The sequence below is a fragment of the Myodes glareolus genome, chromosome 4 (assembly GCF_982192425.1).
Source record: "Myodes glareolus chromosome 4, mMyoGla1.1, whole genome shotgun sequence".
Lineage (NCBI taxonomy): Eukaryota > Metazoa > Chordata > Mammalia > Rodentia > Cricetidae > Myodes > Myodes glareolus.
Window position 1 is genome coordinate 23714356 of NC_142029.1, and position 23601 is coordinate 23737956.

The 23601-nt window shown below is 35.7% G+C and overlaps 1 protein-coding gene across 5 annotated transcripts in view; it reads left to right on the forward strand.

Moving 5' to 3' along the window:
- Dennd4a (DENN domain containing 4A) overlaps positions 1–23601 on the forward strand; it is a 109588-nt gene that overhangs the window by 32535 nt on the left and 53452 nt on the right. For all 5 annotated transcript variants that reach the window (XM_048423738.3, XM_048423740.3, XM_048423737.3 and 2 more), the window contains exons 4-12: positions 2281–2612; positions 4886–5135; positions 11186–11255; positions 12981–13150; positions 14230–14471; positions 18668–18734; positions 20201–20259; positions 22865–23009; positions 23289–23464. In XM_048423738.3, the coding sequence (XP_048279695.2) occupies positions 2302–2612; positions 4886–5135; positions 11186–11255; positions 12981–13150; positions 14230–14471; positions 18668–18734; positions 20201–20259; positions 22865–23009; positions 23289–23464 (1490 nt within the window). In that variant the 5' untranslated portion in view covers positions 2281–2301. The remainder of the gene's footprint in view (positions 1–2280; positions 2613–4885; positions 5136–11185; positions 11256–12980; positions 13151–14229; positions 14472–18667; positions 18735–20200; positions 20260–22864; positions 23010–23288; positions 23465–23601) is intronic.

The window sequence follows — 23601 nt, forward strand, 5'->3', positions numbered from 1 at the left end:
GTAAGAATTTTATCTTATTTATATTTTATTTGTGAGTGTCTGCATATATGTAGAATATACATGCTATGACATGTAAATGGATACCAGAGGACATTTTGTGGGAGTAAGTTCTCTCCTTCCACCCTGTGGATCCAAGAAATTGAATTTAGGTAATCAGGCTTGGTACCAAGTACCTTTACCCTCTGAGCCACCTTGCCAGATCCTAAACATTCTATCTTATGTGTGGTTCCTAAAGTTATCTATAACATTTTGAACAAAGAAGAATTATCAAATAATTATTGATAAATGATGCAGTATTGTTACTTCAAATTAATAACATTTCAGGACTTTGTATTACAGCTATTATCTGAATAACCTTTGGTTTAAATGCATGGTTGGTTTTTTTTTTGATCCTCAGTTTCCAAAAATTAATGTAAAGAAATTTACTTTCTGAGGCTGAAAGTTCATGGTAGACCATTTCCCTGCCACGTAGAGGGCCCTAGGATCAATCCCCATCAACCATAAAACAGGGAGAGAAGTTTGCCTCTTAGTTTAGAAGGTGTGTGTGGCTTATATGTGTGAGTTCATGTTTGTGTGTCTCTCAGCATTCACAAGTGTCTGTTTACATGCAGACTAGTGCTCCACGTCTGATGCTTCCCTCTGTAAGTCCTCACCTCATGTCTTGTCATGGGTTTCTCACTAAGCCTGGAGCTCACCTGGATAGACTGGTTGGCAGTAAGTTTGAGGGATACATAGGGATCTACTGTTTTTATTGCCCCCCAAGCACCCCAGCTTTTACATGGTGCTGGGGATCTGAACACAAGTCATCATGCTTACATAGCAGATACTTTCCCCTGAACCATCTTCTCAGCCCAATATGGAAGGTTGTACTCTGATGTGTGACACAAATTCCCTCAGGAAAGGTTATTTACTTTGTACTAGCATTTTTTAGAGCAAATTGTAGAGTTTTTCTAGTTGTTAGGTGGTAAATTAGGGTTTATTGCTCAAGTCCATTTTGGAAATTCTGGGATTTAAGCAAATGACTAAGTTTTAAGATTAATCTTTCCACATATATGAAATATATGCTATACTCATCCTTGTACCCCATATGTCATATGTAACTGTGACAAAGAGGTTTATGATATACACATACCTAATTTGTTTGTCTTTGGGTTTTCTTTTCTTGTTTGCTGTTATTATAACCAAAACTGACATAAGACTCATGGTGGATTGTTGTTTTAAATAGAACTTTTCTCCCTGTAACAATGCTTTACAAGTAATGGCAATGCTAGAAGCATATTAGCTAAAGAAGAAATTAAAGTTTAAGAGATTGTAGTTGAAGGAGCTTTTACTCTTAAAGGCTTATAGGTAGGTATATGAATATATTTGTCGTTTTAGTTTATTGTAAGAGTATGGTACTCTTTTATGTGAGTTTTTGTTTGTTATATCTGCCGAGACTCATTCATGGTAGATTTTTCCTTGTATGTTTTTGTGGTTTAGAATAGGAGCTCATCTTCAGGTGGGCTTTGTCTGTGGAAACCTGGCCTTAGGGTATAGCCTCCTGCAGAGATATCACTAGTCTCAGAATACTTTTATTATATGTTTCTCAGTTGGAGCTTCCTGGAACCTTAAAAGTGGCTTAAGTTCAAGGTCCAGAGTCTAACGGCAGTGCAAGCCAGGGATGCATTGAAATCAACTTCATTATATGTCATTGGATAGGTAGTGTTTTGTTTCAGTGCTTGGGGTTGAACCTAGGGCCTCACACATGCTCTACCACTGAGCTACACTAAAGTCCAATATGGATAGGTTTTAAAATTCACTCTTTAATCAAGAATCTAGTCATTTGGAGCTTTTGGTTTTATATAGCTGCTTCCATTCCAGTTCCTTGTCTGATTTGTTTCTGAAGCCTTGTTCCTCTACTTGTAATGCCTTTTAAAGCACAATCCCTTGATTATTGAGGAGATGGCAGATTTTCTGACCCAACATTAGCTTATATGTTGCTTTCTGGCTTTTGGTAGCTTTTTTGATGCTATGGGAACTTGCATTATATATTTAAAGGGCTGTGTTTTTGTTGTTGTTGTTATCTACTTCAATGATCTAGGTTTTCATGATACCAGAATTGGAGATTCCTGCATTAGTTTTATAATAAAAATACCAAAGATTGTCTCATTTTCATAAAAGGCATGCTTTTCACTTACATGGGTAAAATATCTAATATTAGTGTGACTAGGACTTGCATTCTTTATAGATTTGCACTTTGACTTGACCGATAAAGAATAAGACCTTTTATTTTTCATTTAGATGTAAGTTTAGTAATGGAAGATGATTGAAGACAAGGGGCCTCGTGTTGCTGACTACTTTGTTGTAGCAGGCTTAACTGATGTTTCAAAGCCTCTTGAAGAAGAAATTCACTTCAATGATGCCTGTCACAAAGTGGCTAAACCGAAGGAACCCATCACAGATGTTTCTGTTATCATCAAATCCCTTGGAGAGGAGGTGCCGCGGGATTACACATGTATTGACATTACCCCAACTGGATTGTCAGCAGATCTCAATAACGGAAGTCTTGTAGGACCCCAGATTTACCTTTGCTATAAAAGAGGGAGAGATAAACCTCCACTTACAGATCTGGGGTAAGTATTTTTTAATGAATTACTATTATTAATCCAAATTGTATGCTTTGTGGATTTTGAAGTTAAACTTAGTTTTGGTCATTAATAGTGGTATGATACCTTTAGAATCAGACACATTTGCTTGGGTGTAGTCCGTATTCCTGTAATCCTAGCATTTGATAGGCTAGGGAAGGAAGATTATTATGTTTGATGCCAGACTTAGCTACATAGTGAGAACGCATTTTGCCTACTACCCACTAAAATAAGGGGAGATTAAAAAATAAAGCCATACCCAGTATTCTGTATTCACTGTCTCCATCTATCTGTCCTGCAAGTCCTAGTGCTCACCTGCCTGTTAGATAGCATGTTTTTAAACTCATTCTTATTGTAATATGTACTGATACCATATTCCTTTAAGTGACCTAATAGTATTCCAACATATGGTTGTACCATAATTTCTCTTGTCACCAGTTGATGGGTATTTGGGCTATTTATGCTTTAAGGCTATAATTAATAATGCTTTTATGATTGATTATTCATGTACAAGTTTTTGTGTATACATATTTTTATTATTTGTGTATATGTACTTAGGAGTGGAATTACTGGATCATACGATAATTCTGTATTAACCTTTTGAGGAACTTCCAGAATATTTTTCAAAGCAGCTTTACAAGTATTGCACATTCTCACCAATAGAGTGTGAGGGTTCTGATTTTTTCACAGTCTGAATAATAGTTTGTATTTCTATTTGATTATGTTTGTGCTAGTGAGTATGAAATGGAATCTCATTGTGACTTTAATTTGCATTTTTGTGTTTGCTGATGATACTGAACATCTTTCCATGTGTTTATTGGCAAGTGTCATTTGAGAAATGCCTGCTTAGCTCTTTTACCCATTTCTTAATTGGGTTATATTTTTATTGATGAGCTATAGTATTCATTCCAAATTATTAATACAGTCCTTCATTAGGTATATGTTTAACAAATATTTTCTCTACTTAGAATTTCTTATGTATACATGTTTTGTCAGCATGTATATCTGTGTACCACATGCATGTGTAGGGCCCAGGAAGGCAAGAGGAGGGCATTGGATCCCCTGAAATGAGTTACAGATGGGTATGAGCCACCAAGTGGGTACTAGGAACTGGACCTAGGTCCTTTAGAGGAGCAGCCAGTGCTCTTAACCACTGAGCTATGTCTCCAGCCTCCTCTCCATTCTTTATGATATCCCTCTAATCGTGGTATCTTTGAAGTTAGGAAATTGTATTATTTATTTGTTTAATTTGTCTGTGTCTCTCTCTGCCCCCCCCACCGTGTGTGTGTTCTACCACATATGTTGCAAAATCTAACTCAGGTTGTCAAGTTTGTAACAACTGTCTTTACCCACTCTCCCATGGTTTGATCTCATAACTAAGTAGTGTAAGGCTCAGGGAAGTTAAATGATGCCTAAGGTAATACAACTAGCAGTAGCATTTTTAAAAAATTGTGATGTTTTTAACTTCTTTCTATTTAGACACCTTTAGTGAAAGCATTAGAGCAAAATTATGCAAGAAGATACTGTCTGGTCATGCAACCTTCTGTAGATTTTAACTTTGACTAAAACACGGGTTACATTTCCAATAGAATGTGCTTGATTTTTATAGAGCATGGGTAAGTAAATATATTAATAAATAACTAATTGGGATACTGAACATTAATTATTGCCACTCTGTTATATTAATAAGCATAAAACATTATTTAAAGTTTTGATAGGGAAATAGTCATTTGGACTGTGCAATGTAGTCTTTAACTAAGTTGTAAGATGTAGTAAAAAAAAAACTTAACTGAAAACATGGAGGTGATGATACACATCTTTAATCCCAGCACTTGGTAGGCAGAGGCAGGTAGATCTCTGAGTTTGAGGCCAGCCTGGTCTACAGAGCAAGTTCTAGGACATCCAGGGCTATACAGAGAAACCCTGTTTTGAAAAAACAAAACAAACAACAACAAAAAACTTAACTGGAAAGAATCAAAGTGAAATATGAGGGCAGAATATACCCAACTCTTTTTTGCAGAAGATGGAGATTATGACAGAATCTCAGATAGCCATGGCTTTGAACTTGTTATGTAGCCAAGGATGATACTCCATTTCTGATCTTCCTGCCTCCTCTTCCTGAGTACTGGACATTAATGTGTACTGACAAACACAGTTTATACCTTGCTGTGTTTTAGGATGTGTCCATCAATACTTGAGAGTGTTATCTTTCAGGTTTCAGGGAACTTTATGCATTTACTTTTTAAATTTTTATGTTTTAGGGTATTATATGACTGGAAAGAAAGACTAAAACAGGGCTGTGAGATTATTCAGAGTACTCCCTATGGACGACCTGCCAATATTAGTGGCAGTACCTCATCACAAAGAATCTATATCACCTACCGAAGAGCCTCTGAAAACATGACTCAGAATACCCTTGCTGTCACAGACATATGCATTATTATACCCAGTAAAGGAGAAAGTCCACCACACACATTCTGCAAGGTCGACAAGAATCTCAACAATAGTATGGTAAGTCAATTCTTTAGGCACTAATACAATTAGCCACTCACCAGTGAAGAACATAATTGTAAATCTTTTCTTGAAAATAAAATAATATAACAGATTTGGAAAAAGTTGTTTTTTAAGGATGTTGGATTTTTATTGTTTTAGAAAGTACTTAGTTACACTTTCACAAAAAAAAAAAAAAACCTGTGTAAGAAACTTTGACTTTCTCTGCTTCTCTCTCCTTCTCTTCTTCTTCCTTCTAACTTAAATAACTTTTCAGTGTTCCCACAAAATTAGTAAATTACCACCATGGCTGTCTCTGTGCTCCCCCCTTGCATGCTGGACGCCCTGCATACACAGCTGTAAGGACATGGCTTTGGCAGTCTTCCCTACTTCTTTATTCGCCATCAGTTTTCTTCTGTTAGACGCAGGCAAAACTTGTTGCAAGATGGCCGTCTTTATAAAAGTTTTTGATTCCATGTTCCCCTTTCTTCCACTGTCCCATTTCACCATTCTTTACAGTAAAACTTTTCAACCTCTGAATATGTGGTTGGGGATGAAGAGGGTGTAGCTGAGTTGGTATAGTGCTTGCCTAGCATGCATAAGGCCCCGTTTCCATCCCCTGTGCTGAATAAACTGGGTGTAGTGGAACATGCCTGCCTGTAATTAAAACACTCAGGAATTGAGGCAGGAGGATGAGAAATTTAAGGCCATCATTGGCCACGTAGCAAGTTCAAAGCCACTCTGAGCTACTTTGAGACCTTGTTACAACTTGCAAAAAAGTGTTGAGTATATTTTACTTCGTCTTTCACTTACTCTTTCCAGCTAAGTTTTTAACTGCATCATCCCAAGATTTTTCTTCTTACTGAGTCCAGTGATCAGTTCTTCATCTCAGTTTTTTAGATTTTGTTCTAGATGGTGATTTTTTTCCATCAACAGAGGCAAGAAGAGATGACACACTGGCCTATGTACTTGGTTCTTTTCCCTCTTACCTCACCAGTCATTCCCTTTCTGTCTCCCAGCATCCTATGCAGTGGAGTTCTCACGGTTCAGTCCTCAGTGTATTCATCTTCACAACCAAAGCTTACTCCTTTGTTGATATAATTATTATAATACAATGTGTGAGTGACTTGTAAATTTCTATGTCTGACCAGACCCTTTAATTTATTGTCTCTTGTTAGTTATTCTACTTATTAGAGCACCTCAAATTTAACATGACCTGCAGTGAAATCTTGATGTACCTTTTCAGACCTTCTTGATGCCACAGTCTTGCTTTTCTAATAAATGGAAATTTTACTCAAACTTACTTAGACTAACAAACTTTGGAGAAATATGAACTTCTATTTTTTTACTTAATTGTGTTCTTCTATAAACTTGGTTGACTCTAATTTCAAAGCATACCTTAAACTTGATCATCTCCTAACCAGTTCAGTGTCATAAGCCTTATCCAAGCTAGAATAGTCTTTAAAAAGTTGCATTTACTTACTTGTTTATTTTTCTTTGAGACAGGTATCGCTATGTAGACCAGGCTAAACTCATAGAGATTCTTGCCTCTGCCTCCCAAGTGCTGGGGTTAAAGGTGTGTGTTAACACTCCTAGTCCCATTTGTGTGTGTGTGTGTGTGTGTAATTTCTTTTTAACAACAAGCTTTTTTGCTACTCATCTATATTAGTTTATATAATTTTCTACTGTCTTTCAATAATTAAAAAGTATTCCAGAAACTACAAATATAGGGTAATAAATACAAGTTATTTCTAGTTTTCCATATTACCAGTGATGTAGCTTTGATCAACCCTATGCCTTTTTCTATGAATGTTTGTTAAAATAACACTGGAGGAACAAATAATTGAAAGTAGAATTAGGAACTGGAGGGGTAGCTAAGGGTAAGAGCACTGGATACTCTTGCAGGGAAACCAGATTTGGTTCCCAGCACCCACTTGGTAGCTTATAATCAGGTATGTACATGGTCCACATATATGCAAGCAGGCAAGCATTCATACATATAAATAAAATTTTTAAAAGGAAGTAGAATAGAAGGGTCTGTAGGTATACTATGTCTTTGGAAATATGTTGACAGATTTTTTTGAAAACATGATAGTAGCTGGGTGGTTGTGGTGCACATCCTTAATCCCACCACTCAGAAGGCAGAAGTAGGTGGATCTCTGAGTTTGAGTCCAGCCTGGTCTACAGAGTGAGTTCCAAGACAGCCAGGGATACACAGAAAAACCGTGTCTTGAAAAATAAGAGAGAAAGAGAGAGAGAGAGAGAGAGAGAGAGAGAGAGAGAGAGAGAGAGAGAGAGAAACATGGTGGTGACTTAAATTTCCTTTAGCCCTAGTCTGTAAGAATGCTTCTTCTTTAGTCCTGCACCTTGCCAACATTGATTGTTGTCAGTTAATGTCTTTTGAATTAACTAAGTATAAATCACTGTAATTTTAACGTTTTTGTTATTGTGGAGAGTGAACATCTTTTAATGAATACAACTACCCCTGAACCTATGAAGACACATTCTAAGGTTCTTAATGGTGCTCCTAGATTTTCCAAAAGATTTTATTTTAAATGTGTATGTGTGTTTGAGTATGTGCGTATGAGTGCAGGTGCCCACAATTTCAGAAGCTCTGGACCTTTGGAGCTGGAGTTATAGGTTTGTGTCCCGCCTGATGTAATTGCTAGGAACAGATCGCAGAACTCAGATTTCTGCAAGAGAAGTACATGCTCTTAACTGCTGAGCCATCTCTCTGTCTTTTCCCCTGGATTCTTGAATAATCATAAATTTACTATGTTTCTTATGTGTGTGTTTATAATAAGGCTTAATTTAAGCATAAGCCATGGTAAGACATTAGTGACAGTAACTAGTAATAAAATATAACAAAGCAGTATAACAGTAGCTATCATCACTATCTAATATGCTGGAGCCCTTGTTAAGTATGGTGAGGGCTTCTAAAGCACAGACGCTGCTGTTGCTGCTGAGTGAGTAATAATTGGCAGATAGCAAATGATGCAAGTGTATTCTGGACAAAGGGCAAGTCATGTCCTACGCAGGATGGAACAGGATAGTATAAGCCCCATCACAAATGTCATTCTGATTAATAATTCTAAATGGATTGGGGAGGAACTGATGCAGCCCCATCTATAGTTGAAGATCTAGTGGTGGTTGATGGCTGCTAGGGGAATGAAAATAACTTTTCTGTTTTTGTTTAATATTTTATATGTGTGCCTGGTGTCCAGGGAAGCCGGAAAGTGTACCATCGAATCCCCTAGGACTGGAATTACAAATTGTTTTGAACTGCTGTATGGTTGTTGGGAATTGAATTTGGGTCCTTTAAAAGAGCAGTCAGTGCTCTTAATTGTTGAACCATTCCTCCAGCTCTGAGATTAAGTGTTTTTTGAAGGTGTGGCCACTGGTAGGTTGCCCATACTCTAGAGAATGCCCCCATACCCATGCAATACAAGGAGCACTAATTAGAGTTATTAAAAAAAAAGAAAGAAAAAAGAAAGAAAAACAAGAAGGCATGAATTTGAAAGTTAAAGGAGATCCACAGGAGCAGGGGGCGTGGGGAAAGGAAGGGGTAGTTAATGTGACCAAATTGCCCACAGGCAACTGAACTGTGAATGTGTGGATAAGGGAAGTCTAGTGAAAACAGCACTTTTTAATGAAGAGTACTGCATTGGATGGATTTGGTATAATTAGTTTGTTCTGTCTTCTAGCATAAGACACTGGAATTTTTATTTTAATGTTAGAAGCAAACTGTTGACATAACTAAATTTATGTAAAGTAAGTTGTATCCACTGCCTATGTTTTATGTGGTATTCTAAGTATTTCTTCACTCCTGCCAATGACCTTAGTATTTTACCCCCATTTTATAAGGAAGGCTATTTGATAATTAAAAATGTGGTTCTTTTCTCATATAAACACCTTCAATAAGTTGATGAAGCAAGAATCAGGTTATAAAACTACAGAATCAAGAGCTAAGCATTGTGCTACACTGCTCATGCCCTGTTGTGTGACATATAATTTCTGGGTCAGGACATGTGTTCACTCTCAAGAACTGTATCCAAAAAACTTTAACTAATTTACGTTCCTGTCAATGTATAACTTTTTAAAGAATTGAACTTTTAATAACCATTTTTCTTCTTTCTTTTTCCCCCCTTTAGTTTATCAAGACAGGGTTTCTCAGTGAAACCATCCTGGCTGCCCTGAAACTAGCTCTGTAGACCAGGCTGACCTCAAACTCACAGAGATCCGCCTGCCTCTGCCTCCCAAGTGCTGGGATTTAAGGTGTATGGCAACACCGCCTGGCTTTTTTTTTTAAACACCAATTTTCAATTATATTTATTTATTTATTTGATTTTTATTGAGACAAGTTTTCTCTGTGTAACAGCCTGGGCTGTCCTGTAACTCACTCTTTAGATAAGGTTGGCCTCGAAATCACAGAGATCTGCCTGACTCTGTCTCCCTAGGCAATTATCAATTTTAATTTCCTAGCACATACAAGCAAGCACCGTACAGATGTTAGGCTGTTTAATGACAGTACCAGTGAATCCCTGTGATGGTTAATGCAAAGTCATACTGAACAATTTCTTTAAGAAACTATTTGAAAAGTGATTACTGATAATATATAACTTTATCTTAGAAGAATTAATTTGTAGGTGTGTCACCCCTAATTAAATGAACATTTTTACTCTAACTAATCATATATAGAAAATTTCCTTGAAGATTGTTATGATTTAGCAATATTATATAACTGTTGAAGGGCTTATAGTAGAAGAAAAAAATCATGGTAGCAAATAGAATTTTGAGAGTGGGTGGGGAATGGTCAAGGGGTGAGAGGCAAGGTATTGTTCTGTACCTCAGCCTGGCCTGGGCCTCACTAGGTATCCAGATGAGCCTCCAGCTCATGATGATCGTCTTGCCTCACTCACTCTCCCAAGTGATGAGATTACAAGCACAAGCTACCACATTTGCCTCACAAGTAGTTTTTAAAGACTGTAGTAATAGTAGTGGTGGGAGCAAAGAATGTTTTGGAATTCTTTCATGAATATGAGATGTAGCATACAACATTTCAGATTTGATGTGGTATTTTAACAAGCTTACAGGTACTTGGTATTTTCCCATTTGCAAGTTTTATTTTGTGGATTTATGTATTTATGTATTTGTTTTGTTATTTATGTATTTGTTTTGAATTGAAAGTAACTGACATTGTCAATAGAACTCTTTCTAAGTCTCATTAACTAATCAAGGTGTTTTAGCTAAACTTTTGCCATTAAAACTAAACCCAGAATGTGTTTCTTTTTTTCCTGCTGAGACAGTAGTCTCTCTGTTACCACAAAGCATGTATTCTCCTCTGCCAAGAATAAAGAGGCATTGTTAACAGCATGGTCAGCATAGACTCTAGCTAACCTGCTTGCGTTTGAATCCCAGATGTGTAGAGTGGACAAATTCCCTCACTATTTGTGCCTCAGTTTCCTCCTTCATAGCATACGGATAAAGTGATGCTTTTTTTCCTACTTACACATTTTTGAAGAATAAATTAATTAGTATTAGAAAGAATTTAGGATAATGCCTGCAGTAATAGCAAATGATGTATAAGTGTCAGATGTTATTAATTACTCCTTTAATTACTACTTAATTCTTTTTTATTATTTAATATTTAGAGAGGAGCTTTTAAGAATTGTCTAGTTGTTAAATTTGTCTGAAATTTTCTTTTTAAAAAATATCATAGAAAGAAATATTACATGATTATTTTCATACTTTTCAACCAACAACCAAAGAATGGTTGTTGGTATTTCTGCCTAAGTTTGGGACATAGAATAAAGTCTAAATTTTTGTGACTTAGTTTTATTTTATAGGGCCAATTTTTCCCACTACAGTGAAAAGGGGAATTATGAGAGATTATGAAAAAAAGTAGGCAATGATTCTAATAAAATGCTAACAAAGTAACAGATTGAAAATAGCTAGCAGGTGAAATCTTTTCATACGTGGTAGCTAGTACATATTGGACAGCTCAAAGAAGTTCCATTTTCATCAGGTTACTGCCTTTTAAAGTTGAATGCTATTTTTTCCTCTCTTTTCAGTGGGGATCTGCAGTGTACTTATGCTATAAAAAATCAGTGGCAAAGACTAACACTATATCCTACAAAGCAGGTAAGAATAATTTTGGGGGAAATAATTTATGTACAAACATCTTATGGGGTCTACAAGGTTAAAGACCAAACCTGCCTGTGACCAGCCTGTGTGCCATGTTAGGATGTGTTAGTATTGGCAGTTGAGCTCCAGCCTGTCTCTTGAGTCTCAGTTTATCATGAAGTGTTTTGGACGCTGTATGAAAGATCACTTTGAAAGGAAAGTGAGATTATCTATTTAAGCCTTAAATTTAAGTAACAAGTCAAGCAATGGTGGCACATGGCTTTAATCCCAGTACTCGGGAGGCAGAGGCAGGAGAATCTCTGTGAGTTCAAGGCTAGCCTGGTCTACAAAGACAGTTCCAGGACATCCAGGGCTACACAGAGAAACCCTGTCTCAAAAAATAAAGAGCAAAAACAACAACAACAACAAAGTGTAAGTAACAACTTCAACACATGGCAATTCTCTTTAATTTTTAAACCCATGCAAAGTATGAAAAGTATACTTCTTTAGTATTTATATTAATTTAGTCAAATTTAATGGCTATATTTCATGATTATGATTAGTATTAAACCTTATTTGCAGTTTTATGAAGCATAGTTGAAATTTTCAATTTTAAGAGACCTCAAAATGTCAAATATATTGATCTTACTTATAAGATAACAGATTCAACATTTTAAAATTAGAGTCCGTGACTCTTTTCTCCCTTTGACTTTCCAGGGCCCACAATTCATCAATATTTCTATTCTCACTTTATAACTACACTGTTGCATCATGACCTGAGAGACTAGAGCACAGTCAGTTATGGCCCTCAGGGGACCCCACTGGCTGGTTGGCATGTGGTTAGAGGGAGAACCTTAGTTTATCTAGTTCATCTCGCCTTACAGATGAAAAGAACCTGAATCTGTTTGTTGATAATCAGAGACATTGGTAGTAGAGTCAGCTGTTCAGATTCCCAGTTTGTCTTTTTGTTTTTATGGCATGACCAGTGATGGTTTCTACCTAACTTCAAGGACTTCATTGTCATGAAACCTGCTTTCTATTTGTAACACCACAATATTCAGTATAAATCTCTGTTTCTAGTGTATGTTCAGTGGAAGATGCCTATTCCATTTTCATGAGTAAATTATCATGAAACCCTGGGTTACTTGAAACTCCTATCAACGTATAAGTGGGGATAATTCAGAATTATTCAGAAGCTGAGTTTGTGGTAACACCATTCTAATGGTATTCCAAATCTGTGCTACTCTTGTGAATTATCTTTCATTTGTGTAAGAATTTACAATTAGATACCTATAGGAGATTTTATTTATATATATTACATGTGATGTAATATGTACATAATAATATATTAAAAGACCTAGAAGAATAGTTAATAAGAGTGATAAAGTAGATATATAGGCTAATAGCCATATTGAAAGTTTTAAATATATGCTTTACGGTAGTATGGCATGAGATGAATTTTTAGGGGTATGTGTATTTTTAGAGGGTTCTCTTTTTCTTGTTACTTCTAACCTAGCTTTTGTAGATGAAGTTTGATAAATGTTAAACAATCTAATAGTTAATAATCCTTGAAGATTAGCATCTATATAAATCCTACTGACACATTCAGAAATCACTGAATATAAACATATATGCAATTTTTGACTTTCTAAATGTGTGAAATAAAGTATTTTATTATCATTCAACTTAGAAAACACCTACATTCAAGAGACAGTGATCTAATAGTTCCCTTTGCTGTCATAGGTCTAATTTGCAGATATCCTCAAGAAGATTATGAGTCATTTTCACTACCAGAATCTGTTCCCCTGTTTTGTTTACCAATGGGTGCAACTATTGAATGCTGGCCACCAAATAGCAAATACCCTCTTCCTGTGTTCTCTACATTTGTGTTGACTGGAGCCTCAGCTGAAAAGGTGCGGTGTATTTAACTAGTGGTATTTGCTAATTTCTTGTACCTGTTAAAGCCATAAGCTTCATATCTTCAAGGAACAGTAATAAAACTGACTAAATCAATCCAGTAATACATATTTCCTCTACTTGGTTGAATTTACGATATCCAGAGACAGGAAAGCAGAGTTTTCCCATCCTCCCAAGTGCTTGTTTTTGGTTTTGTTTTTAAATATTAGTGAAAACTTTTCTCATCCCCACATGTTGATCCCTTCTTGGTTCATATTCTGTGATAGAAAAGCTCCTAAGTAATGTCAAAGGCATGGTGAAATAAGACATGACTTGGAAAATAGACTGTTTTTGTTACTGGGGATCAAACCTTGCCCTTGATAGATGAGTGCTCTATTGCTGAACTATATTCCAGCCCTGAAGGTAGAGAGTTGTAGTTGGAAGAGAGCTTGGAAATCATCTAGACCAGCATTTTCAGTTTGTGGATAGGAAAATCCAGTGCATTATTCACAGTTCAAATTTGTCTCACTTTCTTACTAACTAATTTTCAAGGATTTCTTATAAAAACATTTGCTTTGTTTTTGTTTTGTTTTGTGGCTGTTGTCATTGTTCTTGGTTTGAGACAGCATCTTTCTGTGTAAACCAGGCTGCTCTTGAACTTGCTTAGATCCTCTGCATCCTGAGTGCAGGGATTATAGGCTTGAGTCACCATGCCAAGGAACAGTTGCTTTCAGTCTTTATTTTAAAAATATAATTTACTCAAAATACCTATTTTCAATAGTAAGTATGCTTGAAAATATTACTGTGTAGTTAGTAGATGTACTAAGAAAGATGTCAGGTGTGGTGACTCATGCCTGTAAATCCAGTGCCTCAAGAGGCAAGTTTGCAAGTTTGAGACCAGCCTAGGAGACCCTTTAGCCTGTAATTTATTTTTTTTTAAAAAAAAAAAGAAGAACAAGATTGATTTTAGCATTGTGTTCCTAGTCCCTGGCACTTTACCTACTCATAGAAAGCATCCACTAAATGTTCAAATGATGATGCGCTTTGAGTAAATGATACTAAATATATTTATTAAATATATTTTCCTGTTTTACAGGTCTATGGTGCTGCTATTCAGTTTTATGAACCATACTCTGAGGAGAATCTTACAGAGAAACAGAGACTTCTTTTGGGTATAACGTCTCTGGCAGATGGAAAGTCTGATGGTTCTAGAACAATTCACACTAACAAATGCATTTGCCTTCTTTCTCACTGGCCTTTTTTTGATGCATTCAGAAAGTTTCTGACTTTTCTCTATCGTTATTCCATCTCTGGACCTCATGCCCTTCCCATTGAAAAGTAAGTTAGATGTCTCATGATTTAAAATTTGACACTCCGAGGTGGGCATGATACATATTTCTGTGAGTTTGAGGCAGCTTGATCAACATAGTGAGTTCCAGGATAGCCATGATATGTAGAGACACCCTGTTCAAATAAAATTTGTCAGCTCTTTCTGTGGTGTATTTATACTAGTAATTGTGTAAATTTTATATGGAAATTGTTTTTATTGAGAGTTATTTGAAAAAAGGTTTGGTTATTTATGTAAGACTTCATTATAATATTTTTATAGTCTTGTTTTAAGTAATTTTATTTCTACCAGAAAATATTTTATTTTGAAGTGAGTATTTGGTATATATATACACACACACACACACATACACATACACACATACATTACTCTTATGAAGTTTATAGCTGCCAACTTAATGAAATACTGAAACTAGGTTTTTTTGAGGTGCCAGAGATCAAATCCAGAGCCTTATACATGCCATATAAGTGCTTTGTCATTGAGTTGCATTCCCAGCCTGGAAATATTAAAACTCTTAAACTGTATTTGTAATTTTTATGTATGATTTGAGGTATTATGAACCTTTAAAATAGTCCTGTGTTTAGATTTCATGAATTTAAAAGAAAAATTTGATAGACATTCTATTTTTCATTTTGTAATTTTAGTGATTTACTAAGCACACTAAAATTTTATGATGTTTCATTCAGTAAGACAATGCAGAGGAGGTATAAATACATCACTGTAGATTTGACTTTTGTCTTTGGAGGCTCTTAATCATACTTTGATCTCTGTTGCTTCAAGCCATCTATCTCTTCAGCCCTTTGACAGAATTTTCTGACTCTGTTGACAGTTGGAAAGTAACACAGTTACCATTTTTATGATAGTTCATAAATGTAATATTGCTCTAATTATCCTATGCTCTTTTCTACTCTCAATTTTAGTTTTAAAAAGCTAGCACTTCTCAAGTATTTTGATGTTAGAATTCGTTTAAAATTTTATGAGGACTCAGTGAGCCTTTCTTTGTGTGTTGTGTTTTTCAGTGCAGACAAATTATTGCAACAGAAATTAAAACTAATTCATAATAATTTATTTAAAATTAATAAACTAACCGGGTGGTGGTGGCGCACGCCTTTAATCCCAGCATTCGGGAAGCAGAGGCAGGCGGATCTCTGTGAGTTCGAGGCCATCCTGGGCTATAAGAGCTAGTTCCAGGACAGACTCCAAAACTGAAACCCTGTCTCGAAAAACCCAAAAATAAATGAATGAATGAATGAATGAATGAATAGAATTAATAAACTAGTTACATCTCTTTGAAAAGTAACTTTTTTAAAAAAATGTTAATGAGAAGAGTGAGTGTTTAGATTTTTTTAAGCCTCTAATGCCTTGGCTAATTGAACCCAGCTGAATTCTGTTTCATGGATCTGCATTCAATCTGATGCAGTATTGTCTTAGTTGAGGAATGTGAAGAAAATCTGACATACAGATATGAAAATAGAAAATGAGGGGGCACTTAAATAGTTATTTTAGGAATGTGAATGTTATTTTTTGGCACTGTATCAAAGTTTGGCAAGTAATAGTTTCTTCCAAATGAATGAAATGAAACCTAAGCAATAAAGTTTCCTTCTGTGTTCTGTTAAAATCTGAAGGTATCTTTGAGTCTTGACAGAACATTGACTCGTGCATGATCTTGTAGCATTTGCATTGGTTATTTGGACAACAGTGGTTCACTGAGATAAACACATATTTGAAACATAGTCAAGTGTCTCCCTCAATGTAAGAAAATCACAATTATTAATGTCACTATCTGTAGCATCAGAAAGAGTTTACTTTTTAGAATTTATTATATATATATATATATATAGAGAGAGAGAGAGAGAGAGAGAGAGAGAGAGAGAGAGAGAGAGAGAAAGAGAGAGAGAGAGTGTGCATGCACGTGCGCGTGTATTGGTATGTCCTTGTCACGGTGCACATGTGGAGTTCAGAGGACTTGCAAGAGTCTATTCTCTTCCTTCCTTCTTGTGAGTCCTAGAGATTGGACTCAGTTTATCAGCTTTAGCAGCAAGCAACTTTATAAGCTATCCCAGAAAAATGTTTTTTTTAAATAAATTTTATTGCTGTGCTAGAGAGCAAACCAAGACCTTACACATGATGACATATATTCTTTATCCTAGCTACATTCCCAGTTCTCAGAAAAGTTTTGAATATTAGATATCTTTCAGGTTCATGGTGACAAATTCTTGCTTTTCATTTGAAAGTTTGGATTTAATTATTAACAGCAAGTATTTCTAGTTTTTTCCTTGCATTAATAGCACTTTTATCATTTTTATGTGGAAAATATCTTTTGACTACCCAACACTGGATAAGCTTGCCAAACAATTCCAAGCAAAATGGCATTCTGTGTGGAAAAAAATAGCAACTCACTCATTGCAAAATCAAGATGACCACATGCTTTTGTATAGTAATACTTTATGAGTATTTACCCCTTTATCACCGAATACTCTAAATGTGTGCCCCAGAATCAAATATTTACTATTTCAAATATATTAAGTCAGACATCCTTTTTCAAGATTTATTATTTTTGTTTTATATATGTGAGAACTTTGCCTATATGCATGACTCTGTCCACATGTGTACTTGGAGCCCATGGAGATCAGAATAGGGTACCATGTCCCCTGGAACTAGAGTTACAGTTGGTTATAAATCACCATGTGGGTGTTGGGAACTGAACCAGGTTTTCTACAAGAATACCAAATACTCTTAACTGTTGAGCTATCTCTCCAGCCCCAGTCAGAGACATTCTTAAGTGAAACTGATACTTCTTTTACTGTTAGTCTGTAATAGTAAAGTGGTAAAATACTGCATAGTTTACCCCTGCCTGTCTCAGTAGAGCGCCAGCAGTTCCAGTCACAATGTTTTGCACTATCACAGCCACTGCCAACTGTGTGAGAGAGGCAAATGGAGTCTCACTATTATCTTCAAAGAGTTTGGACTTTGTGAATGCCCCCCCCCAATGGGTCTTGGACACTTCTAGGTCTCCATGATTTATATAGGTCCTGCTTTTCTGAATGCTTCAGGTAATCAAGCAGACGTGTATATTTTGGTACTCATTCCTCTAATCTTTTTTTTTTCTTTTAGATTTTAAGTAATGGTTGGGACTAGTAGCTTTACACTATTTTACATTTTCTGTTATGTTTGGCATTGTCTTTGCACAATACATAGCTAAAACACATCTGAGTTCTCTACCTGATCATAATGATCACATTGCTTAAAAAAAACATAATTTTGAAATAACATTTAGAAGAAAAACAATACAAGAAGACAGCATATTCCTAAAGGGAGTAAAGATTTTGTTTTGTCCTTTTTTATTTCTATAGTGTTCAAAACCAAACTTACTGTTTGGTGCATGACTTTAATCCTGGTGTGCAGGAGGCAGAGACAGGGGGATTACAAGTTCAAAGCCAGCCTGGCCTGTATAGCAAATCATGTCCCCAAAACCTAAGTGATATAATTCAATGGGAGAATACTTGGTGATGTCTGCAAGGTTTGGGATTTAATATGTTTCACCACAAGCAAACAAAATGCAAAACAAAATCATCTCAGTTAATCTAGATTTTTATCCATTATTAAATGGAACGCTTATTGAGATGGGGAAGTCTGTGTTTGTTGCCCAGCTGCCTTGAATTTTTGATTTCAAGTGATCCTCAGCGTTCCAATTAGCTGGAACTACAGGTCTGCAGCATTTCATCTTATTCATCGTTTACAAGCATTTAAACTCAATCATTTTTTAGCATCTTGAATAATTATGTCACAAAACATGAGCTATTTATTAAAAATATATTACAAGTGTAATAATTAGCTTCTTTAGTAATGTTGATTGTTACCTGCTTAGGGAGAAGAAAGCATGGTTTGAGACAACTGAAAATACAAACATTGTTGAAGAGGATCAGCTATTAACATAATATTACGAGGACTGGAGAGATGGCTCAAGGCTAGGCTCACAACCAAAAGTATAAGGTTATTGGGTTTAGGCAGAGACAACTTTAGTGACACAAACAACTTTTTGTTGTTAATTTATTTTCCCAGTACTGGGGCATTGGAATTTAAGTACACAGGGCCTTAATGAGCTTGAACTTGTGATGACATGTTAATCTTTGCAGCAAATGATATTCATTTTGGAATCAATTTGTGTTCTGTTTTTGTTTTTAAGGCATATTTCTCATTTTATGCATAAAGTTCCTTTTCCGTCTCCTCAGAGGCCACGGATTTTAGTTCAGGTAAGGTGCTTGCTATATGAAGACTCTGACATGTAACAAGACTAACAACTACATGCAGAAAGTATAATGAGCCCTGGGAAAAACCAGATGTTCTTGCATGTTGGAGTTCAGGCCCTGATGATTTATTAACTGTCCACAGAAGGAGGCTTTTGGTACACTCCATATAATCTCCAGGGAGGGAGAGGCAGAAAGGCTGAGAATTTGATTTCGTTCTGGATGACACAGTCACTTCCAGGCCAGCCTTGTCTACCTAGGGAGTCCGTCTCAAGGAAAAAAAGGAAAATATGCAGAGAATGACCCACCAAATTGTTTCTAAATACTGGAAAGTTTGTGCCCTTGGTGATCATACAGTTAGTGAAATTTATTAGTTATCAGGAAAAGTTGTATGTATTGCAGGAGGACAGAAATGCAGTACCTTTGATGCAACAGGGAAATTTATTTTTTAATTTTTATTATTTTATTTATTTATTTATTTATTTTACATGCCCATCTTATTTCTACCTCGCTCCTCTCCTCCCACCTCCCCACCTTCTCTTCCCCCTCCCCACCCCACCCATCCAGTCCTCAGAAAGGGTGAGGACTCCACAACAGGGAAATTTAAGTCACTATAAATGTTTTCACAGTTGAGTGCATCTGTCCTCTTTTGTTTATATCTTGTTTGAGATTTCGATAACTTAAGTTGCCTATTTATTTAACCATAATCTATTAAATGATTCATACAAAGGAAATACTTTCATATGTTGTCAGCATGTGTATGCTGGTTACCGCAGCCCTGAAGGTGGTATTAGTAGTATTATAAATCATTTGGCAAATAGGTATTTACTGATTTGTAGAAATGTGCATAAATTTGAAAATGCAGATGAAATTAATTATATTGATACAGAAAAAATTCTAGAACATACTTGATAACATTGACAATCTGTCTATGCATCCTGTCATTACTTCATGATATTTTGTGCACACTCCGCCTAAATACATGTGGAATTTGTTTTGTAGCAGAAGCTGGCAAATGTTTCCTATTAAGGATCTTATCTAAATATTTAATCTTTGCATGTTATCTGTTCTCTGTTGCAGGGGCTCTGCTGTTACAGCACAAATTTAGCTAGAGGGTATAAGAAAAAAATCCATTAGACTGCTTACAAAGCAGGTAGCCCATGGGTTTGTTACAGGCTAGTTTCCTGACCCTAAATGTATAGTATTGTTCAAATAATTTCACCTGTTAACATAAATTTGTTAGAATAGAAATTGGGGCAAAATTGAAGACATAAGAGATAGGATTCAGAGTAAGAATTTGTTGGAAGGGGTCAATGGTCAGGACATAATTTAGTGTCCAAATGATACTAACTGCTCTTATGCTGGTGATCTGGGAAACTTCATGGGTAGCACCATTAGTCCATATCTACTGCCAGAGCATGCATCTCAGAGTTCATCTTCATATTTCACATGCTTTGTTTTAAATCTTCCAGTTATCACCACATGATAATTTGATTCTCAGTCAGCCTGTTTCTTCACCTCTTCCACTAAGGCAAGTAAAGCTTTATTTCTGTTTGTTTCTCTAAATCTATGTGTTCTCTAAATCATATTCCCACTTCCATGCATCAGCCAGCAGAGTCCAGAAGAGGATGTTGGCTTTCTTGGAAGTGAGCTACAGGTAATTGTGAGCTTCCCATCATGAACACTGGGAACTGAACTCAGGTCCCCTAGAAGAGCAACAGGCACTCTAACCACTCAGTTGTCTCTCTAGCCCTAATTATTTCTCTCAATCTAATGTGAACTAAAGTAATGTATATGCATGTTGTCTTTCCTAACTAAAATTTCAAATATTGCTGGAAGTACTTTTCATGTAACTGTTTCTTAGCTGATTCTGTTTACTTAATACTGGGATTACAGTTTGGAAAAGAAAGAAAAACTTCTACAATAGTGATTGGTAGTGATGTGTATCATTATTGTCAGTAATTACTGTTATATAATTAGAAATGTATGTAAATTATGAAGGTAATACATTTTTAATTGTCCTCCAACGTACATCCAAATGCATTTTTTGAGACAATTTTTCTGTGTATCCCTGTTGCCTTAGAACTCACTCTGTAGACTAGGCTGACCTCAAACTCAGAGATCGGTTTGCCTCTGCTTCCCAAGAACTGGAATTAAAGTCATGTGCCACCACCGCCACCACCCAACCAAATACAATTTTAAATTTAATTCAAAATTAAAAATGCTTATTAAACAGTACATGTTTCATCATTCCAAAAGTTCAGAGGAGTTGTAAAATATGCTTTCCCTACAGTATTATTTCTTGAAATTTAATTAGGTGTGTGATTTTTCTGTCAGAAATAGTTATGGTATAATTAAGCTATTATATTGCACATACCTTGGGGAGACCAGCTGCCATCTTTGACACTAATTTTGTAAGAATTACAGATGATTTCATCACTAGCCCTTAGCCCAGAGTGACGAGTGTTTTCCAAGCTCTTAACTGAGCTGAAAATAAAATGGACATACTGATTACAAATGATTCTAAATTGCCAAAGGACTTCATTGAGGTAACAGCATTGGTGAGATATAATTTCCACGTTGCGAAATTTACCCAAGTAAAGTTTGTAAGTCACTGATTTTATTTACAGGATCCTGCAGCTATTATTTTAATAAAATTTAGAGCACATTACTTATCTTATAAAACCAGCCCTATATTCTTTGCTGTTAACCTTTATTCTGTCTGTCTCTGCACGAATGTGCTCAAACACATGCACTTGGGAATGCAAACACAAGCACACACACATGTACACACACTAATGCACACATACACACAGGCACACCTCGTGCACACACAGCATAGGCATCTCTTACTCTACTTTTCTGTTCTATAGATTTATCTCTTGTATATTTTATATAAATAAAATAATACTGTTTAGTCTTTATTTCTGAATTCCTTCATGGAACATGTTTTGAGGTTCATTCATCTTATAATATCTATTGCTACTTTATTCCTTTTATTCCAGCTAATATTTCATTGTATAACTATACTGTATTTTATTTATCTGTCTATTAGGAAGCTTCTATATTTTGGCTACTGTGAATAACTTTGCTTTGAACATATACAAGTTTTTTGCAGTCATGTTTAATTTTTTATTAAAAACCTTATTAGTATTACTTCATCATAAAAAATTAACCCAATAAAACCAGTTCTATAGCATTATACAGGCAATATGTTCATTGGTTACCATATTACTTAGTTAGTCCAGCATTTTCTTCTTATATAGAACATCTAAGTTTACTTTTTATTAATTTGCTTTGTAGATGTATCTCACCATTTTATAGCTCTTGATTGCCTACTGCTGTTATCATTATAATAGTGAGGAGTTCCTGTTCCTAAATCCAAACATTAGTATTTGTATTTACTTAGAGAAGTCAGCCGTGAAAAGGCATGGTTTCCTGACAGTCACAGTGAAAGGAGTACCATAACAAAAAACCTCCCATTAAAGTCAGGCATTTAAAGAAAATCACAGGACTTGGGAGGGTGGGGTAGACAGGTCTTTGAGTGCAAGGCCAACCTGGTCTATATAGTGAGCTTCAGGACAGCCAAGGCTATATAATAAGACCCTTATTCAAAAGAAACAGGCAAAAAAAAAATCCTTCCTTTAAAGGATTAGCTTCTAACCAAGCATTCTTTTAACTTAATTGAATTCGTTTGAGGGGACATTATGTATGTGGCAAATCTTTTTACATAAGATGATGCAGATATGCAGGTATGTTAGCAAATACCTGTAGTCCTAGCACTTAGGAGGCCAAGACAGGAAGATCTATCATTAGAGACCAGCCTGGGCTACATAGCCAAATCCTGTCCCAACAACAGCAACAACAACAAAAAGAAAATAGACAGTACAGGCAGAAGACTTCCCATTTTCCATATTGAATGCAGTACCAAAAAGTGCATGACTTTGAAAACTCATACTATTACGTTCTTTCATACTGTTTGTGACGCTGTATTTTTCCTGTCAAGGCACAGTAATTGCATTCAAAGTTAAATATACACAGCCCCACTATTCTAGTTAATTAGGAATTTAAATAGTTTTTTGTTATATTTTGTTTGTTTTTGTTTTTTAATTGTGTATTTTTGCTTGGATTGACAGTGGTGGAAAGTTTTCAACACTACTTCAGAATCTTGGTCCTGAAAATGCTGTGACACTACTAGTGTTTGCTGTAACAGAACATAAAATTCTAATCCATTCCCTGCGGCCTTCTGTGCTTACTAGTGTGACAGAAGCACTAGTGTCTGTAAGTATTCGTTTCCTACAGGCATGCAGTTCAGTTTAAACTTAATTTCTTCATGTAATTTAGAGTCGTTTTAGGGCTTAACTACATTTCACAAAGGAATGGATTTATATACTGTTGAAGCAGTTTTGATTTCCTGACTTAACTTTAATTATAATCATTTAATACATTGTCAAACATTAAACTTTAGATAATAATCAAAAAATAATGCTGTGTATGTGTTGGTAAGTTCTGTTTCAATGTCAAAATGCTTAATATTCTTCCATCCTTTGTTTATTCAAGATGATTTTCCCTTTCCACTGGCCATGCCCATATGTTCCTCTCTGCCCACTGGCTTTAGCAGATGTCCTCAGTGCGCCATGTCCATTCATAGTAGGGATTGATTCAAGATACTTTGATCTTTATGACCCTCCACCAGATGTCAGTTGTGTTGACCTAGATACCAACACCATTTCTCAGTAAGTACACTTTAAATTTTATACCTAAGACTTTATAATTTCATCATATCTGTATGTGAATTTGTAGTTTATAATTACTAATTAATGTTCTTTTGAGATGTATTATTTTTTGTATTTGGAGTTACTACTATCTCCTT